This window comes from Serinus canaria, chromosome 26, assembly GCF_022539315.1.
Source record: "Serinus canaria isolate serCan28SL12 chromosome 26, serCan2020, whole genome shotgun sequence".
NCBI classification, from domain to species: Eukaryota; Metazoa; Chordata; class Aves; order Passeriformes; family Fringillidae; genus Serinus; species Serinus canaria.
In genome coordinates, this window is record NC_066339.1 from 1347739 (window position 1) to 1359900 (window position 12162).

The following is a 12162-nucleotide window of genomic DNA, read 5'->3' on the forward strand; positions in this document are numbered from 1 at the left end:
CTGGGAGAACCACAGAGGTCAAGAATTCAGAGCTGCAGACCTTTAGCTACGGCCACCTGGAAACGGAGGGCTGTGCCAGGCAAAGTGACTGCCCAGGGAGCAGTGATTCTGCCTCCAAACCTCAGTGTGGCAAAACAACGTCCCCTACAAGTGTTTGTGTCTCCATGAGACCTGTCCAGCCTGATGTGCCATGGAAACCCACCAAAGCTGCTCTCCCCTACTTCAGACACGGTACAGCACTGCTCCAGAAGCAGTTTTTCACCCCCGTGCCAGCACATGTGAGCATTGCCCAGGAATGCCAGCCCTGCTGCCACAGAGGAGCTGTCACTCCCACAAGAGCCATGCCCCACTGCCAGCACCACTACAGTGCTGCCTTCTCCAAGAGTGACATTTGCCTTGGAGTTCAGCCTGTGCTGAGCAGCCCCCTCAGAGTGGATGTTACAGATGTCTGGAGGCTGATGGGGGGGTGGAGGTGCTCTAACAACAGGCAAGGACAGCCAAGAACGGCACTGGTGCCCCATAAGCTGTGATGGCTCCCTTGGACCCACATGGGAAGGGGAGTGAGAAGGGGCTTCCCTCACGGGTACAAGGCAGGAGAAGAAGGCTGCTGTATTCACATTCCCAGCACGCACGCCTGCATTTTATTTCATTTTGCTTTCGTGCCATTTCTTGGTCCCCGGGCTGGCAGAGCAGGGGGCGGCGGGTGCTGAGCGCGGCGCTGAGCCTGCGCTCCCCGTGCCCGTGAGTCCCTCTGCCCCCGGGGCCCGAGAACAGGCAGGTGAAAGAGCCAGTGGCTGGGAAGGGGTCTGATCTTGCCGCTGTGCCCCGAAGCAAGAGGTAAATGGCAATGAACACCTGCCTTTGGCTGCAGTTTCCCTTCTTGGCACCGAGCGCTCGCGCTTGGATTCAAAGCGCGGTAACAAAGCCCTCGCCGGCGAACACATTTCAACATGTTATTATTCCCAGGCCGGCTTTCAAGATCTCTTTCTATTCCTTCTGTACTGATTGCTCTTGTTTCTCTTGGCTCCCAGCTCTGGCTTTTCAGGCTTCATTAACTGGAATTTATTAGCAACTTTAAACAATCTTCCTGCTGCCAAAAAGAGAGAAAGAAAAGAAGAAGGGGGGGAAAAAAGGAAAGAAACAAAGAGGAGACATACTAAACTCTGGGCTGCTCCCTGCCTGTGTGAGGCCCAGCTCTCAACACCTCTATCTGTGCAGGTTTTCTTTGGAGGGAAAGTCTGGTGAGTGCCTGGGCCGGGACTGTGCCTGCTGGTGCAGCCTCTCCTGTCTCTGGAGGGGGAGGCTGGGAGCCAGAGGGGAGCACAGCCTGGTGCATGGCCACTGAGGGCCCCTCTCCCACTCCTCTTCAAAGGCAGCTGAGTCTGGAGGATCTGGTCTCTGGGCATGCCCTGAGCAGGAGAGCTAATTGCACTCTCAACACCTTCCTGGGCACTCTCAGTAAATACAAATGGCCCTCAGGGCACACCTGAGGGCCGGCTCTCATGGCTGCACAATGAAGCCCTGGCAGTGAAAATAACTTAACCCAGACCACACAGGGAGTGAGCTGGAGCAGTCCCTGTGCCCTCATCTGTGCCCTAACTACAGCATCCCCCCTGATGCCATCAGGACACGTTTGGTGTCCAGAGCAGAGAGGAGCCAGTGCAGAAATGCCCTGTGGGACACAGCCTGGCTGGGTGTCACGGGTGGCACCCTTGGGTGATGGCTCTGCTGTCCTCAGGACCTTCACGTGCCACCCTGCACTGGTTTTTCCTCCCAGGCCGCCACCCAGTGTGGGTGTGTGCAGAGGACTGATGTGCCCAGGTGGGCCCACAGCCTGGATTTGCAGGGCTCCACAGCACTGAAACCTGGCACGTGTGGCCTTGTTGTCCCTGGGACACACGGGCTTCATCCACCCTTTTCTGCAGCTCTCTTCCCCTTTCCCATTATTCCTTTTCTTCGGCTGAATCCCAGCTCCATGCACAAGCTCAGCCATGAGTCCAGCTGATCTCTGACTTCTGGGAAACTTCACTTCCATGAGGAGCCTGGGGTGGTGCTAAAATAGAGGAACAGAAGGAGGAGAAGTGGTGGGAGGTGTGAAACACCAGCTCTCCTCCATAGGACCCTGGGCTACAGGTCTAATGAGAGAGAAGACAGAATCAGAGAGTCATGGGTGAGAGCAGGAGGGGAGAACCATGAGGAGGAGCCAGGGGAACCTGGGCTTTCTCTGACTGTTGGAGAAGATAAGGGTTATAGATCAAGGACAAGGGGTGTCAAGAGTTCCTGGGATGTTTCTGAACATTAGATCATTTCATAGAATCTTGAAAAGGAGATTTGAAAATCTGGGTTGAAATTGGCAAATCTTTTGCTGAGGAACCTCTGATTTTTTTGTACTTTACTTCTGCTAAAGTATCTTTGGCAAAAAAGCAAATATAATTTGAAATACTATTTTCTTTTAGGGCTTTATCCAAAGTAAAAGACTAAATGTTAAGAATTAACCTGAAGATGAAACAATTTTTTCTCTCAGGTTAAAAAAAATTTTTTGGAGTTGACCAAAGCCCCAGAACATCAGTTTTTGTTCACCTTGAACTGACTTTAGTAAATTTTGTCTTTGATTGCTCCAGCCTGTCACTCACCTGGTTTCTCCAGCATGTAATAGGGAACATAAGGCTGTAGATATTGAACTATCAGAGAGCATACAAAGGAGTGCAGTGAGGATGATGAAGGGCCTGGAGGGGAAGCCATGTAAGGAGCAGCTGGAGGCACTGGTTCTGTTCAGCCCCTGGAGAGGAGGAGGAGTGGCAGGCACTGATCTCTCTGTGAGCAGTGACAGGACACAAGGGATTGGCCTGATATTGTGTCAGGGCAGGGAATTGATCATGGCCCCAGGCCTGACAGAGTTCAAAAAGCATCTGGACCAAGGTGTGACTCTTGGGGATGGTGCTGGATAGGGCTGGGAGTTGGATTTGATGATCTTTGTGGGTCCCTTCCACCTCAGACCATTCTCTGACTTTGTGACTCTGTGTAGAAGGCAGACTGGGGCCATAAAGCCACCCAAAATCCCTGGGGGTGAGAAACCTGCTGAAGGCTTTCCATCTCACTGAAGACAGGCACTTGCAGCCAGGATGAGCTGCAGCAGAGTCCTCCTCATGGTCAGCCCTTCCCTGCTGGAGGGGGACAGGCAGGGGGGCAGGCAGGTCTCGCTCCTGCCCAGGAGACACTGGGACAGTGGGTTTGGGGTGCCTGGGCTGTCCCTCACTGCTCAGCAGGGTTTCTTCTCTTCACTCCCTTGGCATGTCCCAGCACTGGCAGTTCTGCCATGGGGGTGAAGATAAAGGGCTTGGTCTGGTGTGCAACGTGTCACCCTGGCAGACCCTGGGAATGTGTCCCAGGCAGATGAAATCAGCAGGGATCTGAGCTGCGAAACCTGAACAAACTTCCCTTGAGGATGTCTAAACAAGCAGGATTTGTTTGCTCGATTCTTATGCGTGTCCTGGCACAGAGGGTGATCCCAGCCTGAATGTCATGGTCCTGATGTAATGTTGTGGGATGAAAATTTGGTGAAGATATAAATGAAAAGAGCAGGGGAAATGCCAGGCAAGTTGCATTATTGGTCAGTGACAGCCCTATGAATGCTGTACAAACTGTCCCTGTCTAGCTGCTGTTGTTGAGAGAATCACTTTTAATTTGCCATAATATATAAAATCCTTCCTTGCTTGATTTCATATAAATAACTTGATTTCCATAAATAGGATTACTATCTAACTGCTATCAAATTCAAGCAGACACTTTGCTATGCACAGGTATATGATGCTGCAGTTTCCATTTCTTTCCCTAACTGTGATGTCAATACTTTCCAAAGGGGCAATAGTGACACATTGGGCCTCCAGTAAAATATTATCTAATAACTTCCAATTATTTTTTCAGATTTTCCTCTTTAAATTTTTCCCCTTTGCCTGTTTCATTCATAATTATTTTTGGCTGTGGGAAGCTGGCTCTTTTGGAACCTATGAATATTTATTCCTTGCTGGTTGAGGCTGCTCTGTTTGTACATGACGTAATCAGGACATGGTTGCTTGCAGCAAGACAACTGCTAATTGTACACAGAGGAGTCTGGGTGTGTGAAAAGCCTCAGCACCCTCAGAGAAGGTGCTGGGTGCCCACACTTCAACATGGATGTGATAAAACGAAAGGAGAAAAGCTGCAAGATGGGTGCAGAGTGCTGAAGAGCCCACTTCTGTGGGCAGCTCTGGCTCCAAAGCCAAAACAGGTCAAAAATGTTTCCCTGTCAGCCTTTAAATGCCTGCTGGGGAGGGGGGCTGGGGCGGCTGGGGTCCTTACAACTCCAAAGAATTTGAAATACAGACAGATGGTGATCAGTTAAAGGACCATTTGAGGTAAAACCCTGTAATATAAACCCACAGAGTCCTGCAGTGATTTGGATTTGGAAGGACCTTAAAGATCATCTCATTCCCCCCCCCACCATGAGCAGGGACACCTTCCACCAGCCCAGGCTGCTCCAAGCCCCATGCAACCTGGCCCTGGGCACTTCCAGGGATGCAGGGGCAGCCACAGCTGCTCTGGGCACCCTGTGCCAGGGCCTCCCCACCCTCACAGGTGTTAGGGTGATAGCTGTAATTCTGACATTTTGGAAAATACCATTTATGAAATGCCAGTCTTGTGCCTTGTGGTGGCAGCAAGACCTGATTCAGAGAAGTGAAAGTGTTTCATTTAGGCAGATTAAGTCACAGTAACTGTTATATCCACAGTAAGTTTACAACACACATCAAATGAAGCATTAATATTAGGATTTCATGAATGCAATAACAGTGTTTTGAAGAAATCGTGTTTTCCAACAGAAGCTGTTGTGTTGAAAGTACCAACAGCATGAGAATAACACCTGGAGGTATTTCTCATGGTCAAGTGGAGTAAGACCATACAGGTGCAATTTACTCATGCAGAAATGGCCAACCTCAACATTCTGCCCCCTGGGCTCCCATTTTTGGGGCTCACAAAGGATTCCAGTGGTTTCTTGTGCTGCTGGTTAATTTTCACACTTTCAGAAGTGGGGCCACTCCTTCACTGACACACAGCCACATGCTGATCCCCAGGACTGAGACTGCTGCTGTGTCTGAGTGTGTCTGCTCAGACCTCAGTGCACACTGCTGTGGGGTGGGACACCTCAGCCTCTGCGAAAAGCTTTTTGGGTTTCAGTTTTTCAGGGTGGTTCCACCCCCTGCCCAGGGGCTCGTGTGTCTGGGCTGCAGGAGGCTGTGAGGGGGACCCTGGCTGCTGAAGGGTGAGTGAAGCTCTCTGACTGCTGGCTCTGCTCCAGGGTACAGTGTTGATTTTTGCATGAGAGATTAGGTCCTCTTTTATTTTGGCTTTTGGCACCACCTCAGCCTGAAGGTGACGACCTCAGTGAAACTCCTAAGCTGGAGCAGCAAACAAACCCTGTCCCAGCACAGGCTGCTTCCAGCTCAGCCTGCAGCTGCAGGAGCAGCACTGGAAGCTGTGGCCAGTGCTGGAGGACCCTGTGCAGTGTCCCCGAGCCCCCAGCACCCCCTGCCCTGCAGCACCCCTCCAGTACTCACAGCTCCTCCAGGAAGCGCAGGTGCCGGAGCGCGCGGGGCTGCAGCTGGCTGATGTTGTTCATGCTCAGGTCTCTGCAGGAAGCAAAGACAGAGGTTTCTGATCAGTCACACATGGTTAGCACAGAATGAACCTCAGTGCCAGGCTCTGGGTCCCCTCTCTGCTGAGTGGGAGTCTGAGAAGCCTCTGCAAGCAGCAGTTCAGCATTGCCACCTGATCACAGCCCGGGCTCTGCTGCAGAGGGATGGATGGAGAGGAGTAGCCAGAGAGAGCTGGCTCCTTCAGGGTGGTCTGCCCGAGCTCCTCCAAGTTATGAAGCAAGTTAGGACATTTCCCAACAGCATGAGCAGTCTTGCTGTCTCACAAGTTCTGGAGAGCAAACAGGAAGCCCCGTGACACTGTAAAGGACAGCATGTCCTTGGACCCCAGAGCATCTCTCTGTCACCATGGCTGTGCCAGCCCCCACAGGGAGATTTTCCAGAGTGTGGACAGACATCTGCTTTTGAGGAGCCAGCAGCCCACGACAGAAGGGTCCATCCCACTGGGCTGGCTTTCTCTACACTGTACAAACTAGAGAAGCACACCAGCACGGAGGGGCACAGGTTGGCTCTGTGGGTGACAAACTGAGGTTGGGAGGTAGAAGGAACCTGGATTGTGCTTGTCTCACTCTGCCATCTCCAGCTAAGGGCTCATCTCCTCTGCCTGGGTTCCAGCAGAGCCTCTGGAGGAGGCTGTGCTGGTACCCAGAGGTTCCAGGGTGGTGCTGAAGCCCTCTGCACGTTACAGTCACTGTGAGCTGCCTGAGCAGAGCTCTCCCCATCCCAGGGTGTGAGAGCAGCTGAGTCTGTCCCGAGTGATTCAATGCACAAGCTGGTATTTGGGAAAAACAAGGATGCTTCCAGGCTGTTCTTGGGGTCTGATAGCTGCAACCCTGCCCTCATGAGCAGCTGCACATGAAGAAACCCACACTGCTTACCCCAGCCTAGACCAGGCTGTGTCCAGGTGAGCAAGGGAGCTCACTTTAAAGCTGAGGTAGGATGAGGCAGAATGAAAAGCTGGTGTGGTTAAACCCAATGGGAATAGATGGAGAATATCCCCTGGAAAGCAAAGAAATGTGGGCAGTGTCTCTGGGTGCCAGAGGGGCTGCTCTTTGTCACTGGGCACAGACAGGGCACAGCTCAGCTCCTCCTGGCACTGAACAGCACAGCCTGATGGGTGTGATGGGAAAATGAGGAGAAACAACAACCAAATAAAGGCAATTTATTTACTCTTTCCTTCTGTGAACCTCACAGACTTGTGAGCCTGAGGAAGGACCTTCCCTGCCCTCCCAGGAGCACTGGGAATGTCTTGGCATTGGAAGGAGGCTGGTGCCAAGGACAAGGACAGAAGCAGAAAGGAGAAAAGCCCCTCAGGAGAAGCCAGCAATACAAGAGGGACCTCTCTGATCTGTTCCACCTGCTCAGAGCACCTGAGATCTCCCAGGTCACAGAGCAAATGATCTGGAGCATCTCAGCTGGCTTTGGGCTCTGGGGAGGAAATTGCTTCTCTGAAAAACGAATTCACTGAAAAATTTACTGAGATGCCTTTGTATTCCTCAGAAAAAAAATGCTGGAGTTTTGCTGGTAAAGAGCAGAACACCTGGGGGGCATAGGCTTCTACATTTTGACCACAAAAAACCCAAACCACCATGTTCCAACCAACTCCCCTTGGCATTGGTGTCACGGCAGGTGACACACCAGGAAGGCTGGAAGCTGTCTTTGCTTTTTCTCTGGAGAGGTGTCCTGTGACAAAACCACACACTTTTGTGAGCCCTTTTGAAAAAGACTCCTGGAGAAGTTTACTTTTTCCTTTATAACTTTCTCTTCTCCAAAGAAGTAGTAGAAAACTCACCAAAAAAACCAGGAGAATTCAAAATTCTGTTTTTAGAATGAGTGCAAAAAGAAAATTATTGCCTGCACTAATTGTGTGCAATACTGTATTCTATATTTTGGTGATCCTGGAACACAAGGGTTAAAATATTATTTTCTGCTGCTTCTATTTTTATTTTTAAACCCCCAAGGGCGGTTGCTACTTAGCACCCATTAAAACATCTTTTTTTCCTACATCAAAGTGTCTCCTGTTTGTGTTGTAATGAATCTGTCTGATGTTTTGACATGTTGTGGAACAATGTGAAAATAACAAAAAATAATGTAAAATGAAAGACTGTGAGAGAAAACACAGATCTGAAACATCCAAGATCTCCTTGAAATTCTGATATATATTCCTTAAGTTGCCTTCTGCTGGTAGTATAGAGAATACCCCTTGCTTGCCACTTTCCAAGCCTCATGGAAGTGCCTTCTGTGTGCCCAGGTGCTCCTCAGGTGTGGTGGGGACAGCTGGACACCTGGCTGGGTGGTGGCTGCAGGGATGTGCAGACCCATCAGTCTGGACCCATCAGGATGGGAATCATCAGTCCCAGACAGCAGCAGGGCTCTGGGTGGCTGAGGATATGGGAGAATGTCTTTAATTATCTTTTAGAATCCCAGATGGTTTGGGCTGGAAAGGAGCTCCAAGCTCATCTTGTTCCACCCCTGCCATGGCTGGGACACCTTCCACTTTCTCTGGTTTCTTTAGGCCCCATCCAACCTGGTCTTGGACATTTCTTTCCTCCTGCCCTGATCCATTCCAAAAAGGAACAAAATTCACTGGTTTCTGAAGAAATCTTCCAAAAGGCAGAGGAGAGATGCCCTTATCCCATCACTCTGGAGCCTCAGAGCTCCACAGAATGTGACTTTTCTTTCCAAGCCCCCCTCCTGCAGCCCTGGGGCTCTGGCCACGGGCAGGTCTGAGACCTGGGTCTCTCCCACCATCTCTTTGGGCAGTGAAGAAGAGCCCAGCCTTTTTTCAAGGTTGTTACACAGAAAATATTTTGAGTAATTTTATTCAAAAGTCATTGCTGTTTTGGCTGTTTGAACACTCTGGTGGATTGCAGTCCTGCAGGACTCAAGGGTAATACATCTTCACTGACAGCCCTGGAAAGGGCACCCCAAAAGGGCAAATCCTGGCAGTGCTTTGCCAGCTAATGAACAGCAAGGCAAAGGTTGCAGGGACTCAGTTTTGCCATGAACTCTGCAGTGTGACATCCTGCAGGGACCCCCCAGCAGCTCCTCCAGAGCAGGGGACATCACACCCGACCTGGGGTGCTGGAATTGCTGGCCTGGCTGGGGTGTGAGGACAGCAGGGAATGTGCAAGGACAAATGGTGTGAAGGAGGAACAAATTCCTCCCAGTGCTGGAAATAAACTTCCCAAGCACAGCCCTGGACCCAGTGATTTTTCTAGCCACAAAAGTACGAGATGTTTCTCCACAGGCTGTCCATGCTTGTGTGAAAGCTGAGGCACAGGATTCTTGCCTGAAGTGTTGTGGGAGTAAATATTTGACTTATTACTCATTTAAAGATGTTGTTGACTTGTTGCTGTGTTTTCCCAAGCTTGTGATTTTCCTCTTAGTAAGGTTTCTTATGTTATGTACATGCCCAGCACATGCAAGGGTGGAAATGCTTCCTGTCAGAGCAATCAGAGGAGCTGTTTATCTCTTCAAGTTTTTGGGGGTGGTTACTTCAGTCAGCCACATTCAGTTACTTTAAAAGGAACCCACAGTATTTGAACCTTGTTGGGTTATTTTTTCTGCAGCATCTAGCAGAATAAATAGGGATCCATGGATAAATGGGTCAGGGGCTCCTCTGACCTTTCCCAGCTGGGTCAGTGACCTTGGCTTTCCAAGCTAGGGGTCTCTTCTGAGTGACTGAAAAACAAACAAGTGCTGGGTCCCTCATGTCTGTGCATGGCCCTTGTCATTTGCACTGGAGAAACCATTCCAAAGGTGAGGTCTGTACCAGAGCAAGCAGTACAGAAATGCACAAATTATTCAAATCCCAAAGTCCCTTAAATTCTAAAAGAAATCAGAAAGGTAGGAGAAGAAATGGGGTGCTGCAGCTTCCCCCAAGCTTGCAGGGTAGGACCTGCAGAGGAACTGTCCAGATTCTTGCCTTTGAGTTCATGGTACTTTTCAGCAGTGGTGCTCTGGGACAAGCCACCCTCTCCTGTCCCAGAGCTCCCTGTTCCTCCTTCCCCAGTGACTGGCCTGGCTGTCCTCTCTACAAAATATCAAATAAAAGCAGGAGCTCTTTTGCTGTCAAATCACCCTTCATGGCTGTGGTCTGGAATGCAGCTGGTGGAGTGAACTACTCTACTGCTCCCAAAACTGAGACTCTGCTCTCGTATCACCCTGCTTACCCAAGAAGCAATGCCTTTGAATGCCTCTTGCATTAGGTGTAGAATACACCTATGCTTTCAAATGGCACTGCACCAAAGCCATCATGGCTATAATTAGTGTGATTTAACTTTCCCCCCTTCCCCAACTAATTCTAAACATTTATCGTAAGCATTTCTAACTTGTACCTGCAGGAAAACTGAGACACAGTTCATGGAAACTGAGCTCATGTGATTCAGCCTCAGACCCTGCAACTCCTCTGGCCCTCGAGGGGTTCCTTAAATTATTTGCTTTGATGTCACCTTCTTTCATGAGCAACCTTTGATTATTCACTGATTAGCTGATCTTCCTTTACCAAAAAATGAGGCGACACACACAGGGTGCTGGGCTCCCTGCTGGGACTGCCTGCCACCCCTGCTGTGAGATGGTGAGCACAGAGTTTTAGCTCAGGGGTGATATGAGAACAGAGATCAAAAGGGTTTTTCCTTGGCATCACTGCTGGGCAGGCTGGGGGGGGTAGCTCTGAGCCATGGAGTGTAGCAGACCCAGGGCCTGCAATGCCCCCATGGTGTTCAGCAGCCCAGGATAGGAAATGCCTGGTGATGATGACTGGACCTTAGAGCCCCTTTTTCTGCCTGCAGAAGGGGCTTATCTCTCTGTAAGACTCTAGGTCACTTTCCTTTAACCCTTACTATTGACAATTTCCAAAACCCCTGTATCCTATAAAAGCCCCTACTTCTGCCCAGTTTGGCAGAAGAGCTGTCCCTGAGACCTTCACAGAAGATTCAGTCAAGCCATCACTGTGGAACCTCACACAGCCTTCTCCTCTCTCTCCCTGCCTCTGCCCAAAGCCCTTAGCAAGCTGAGAGCTGAAGTCACAATGAGCTGATAATCACTAGAGCTGATATCACCTAAGATTGCTGAGGTGGCTGTGGCTGGGAGCTGCCTGGGAGCTGGGACAGGCTGGGCTGAGCAGGGCTGGGCTATCTGGACGCCACTGCAGCCCCTGGGACACCCTGAACCCCAGCAAAGGCTACATGAATGGAGCTGTGGATGTCCCTGTGCAGCCCCTCTGGGAGGAGGCAGAGAAGGCACCTGCAGGGCTGGGTGGACCTGCATGCTCTGGGCCAAAAGGACAGGATTTCATGCTGCTCTAAGGGGGCTGCATGAAGGACAGCCTGCAAGTCTTGCCTGAGCAACGTCCCCAGGATGTTCCTCTAGGGACAGCAGAATTGGTGCCTCTCACAAACCCAAAGCACCTAAAGCTGCCCACTAAACTGGGAAAGGTGAGCCCTGCCCATGAGCCCCACAGCTCCTGATGTGTCTTCCCAGGCACAAAGCAAAGTGTTTCCTCAGAGATGGGCTGCAATTAATTAATGCAAGCAGAATTAATGCAAGCAGAAGCCAACGGACCTAAAGCAACACAGGTTGAAGCCCCCCTGGAGTAACACAACAGGACCAGGGCTGCTCAGCCAGGAGGATTTGAAGGGGAAACTGCAGGGGTAGGGCTTGGTTGAGGCCAAGCAGAGACACCTCAGAGCCAGATGTGTGTAGAAAATTGCACAGCTGGCAGAGAGATTCTCCTGCAGAAAGAGCAACTCCTACCTGTGGCTGGGACAAGACATTCCCCATCCACCTCTGTCTACTCCAAAGGGGCAGAAAGTTTGTCCTTAGCTTCAGTCCCCTGAGGTGCTCCCCATGGGTCCCTCTGTCACTCAGCAGAGCAAGAAGCCTGTGTCTTCCTGCTCTTGCAGCTTCCTTCAAGAATTTTGTTCTGCAAGGTTTCTGCAAGCTCAGGTTGCTGTTCCTGGACCTTCACAGAGCCCACAGCAGGGCTCCCCATGGGCTTCTGGCTTCCCTGGTACCTCAGTGAAAGCCAGCTGGAAATGATGGCAGACATGGCCCCAGTCACTGGAAAAGACTTCCAGTATTTTGGGAAATGAAGCTCTTGCTCCCTGTTTGTAAGGAGGCAAAGTCACCCCAAAGGACAAATCTGAGTGAGATCCTGGTTTGAGCCTACAGGAAGCTGCTAAGAACCCAGATGGTGACTGTGTTCTCAGCCCCTAAATTGCTCTGCTGGATGAATATGTTCATATTTCTCAAGATATTCAGGATATTAATGTGCTCTCTTCCCAGTCCAGGCTCAACCCAGCTCCTCTCCCTTTTGGTGCTGAACCTGTGGCTTCCTGGACCATAAAACTCCTTCCTTACACTCAGGCAGGTGAGCAGAAATTTTTGTGATTGTGAGGAGAAGTTAATGACCTGCTATCCTTTTGATTAATTCGTTGCACAATCACAGCAGTAAGGCCTCCCATTCCAGCAG

General features: G+C 50.5%; 1 protein-coding gene across 3 annotated transcripts in view; it reads right to left on the minus strand.

The window, feature by feature from the left end:
• The window catches only part of LGR6 (leucine rich repeat containing G protein-coupled receptor 6), a 164801-nt gene that overhangs the window by 98310 nt on the left and 54329 nt on the right, over window positions 1-12162 (minus strand). For all 3 annotated transcript variants that reach the window (XM_018922252.3, XM_009097410.4, XM_050985225.1), the window contains exon 2: window positions 5592-5663. In XM_018922252.3, coding sequence (XP_018777797.3) covers window positions 5592-5663 — 72 coding nt within the window. The remainder of the gene's footprint in view (window positions 1-5591; window positions 5664-12162) is intronic.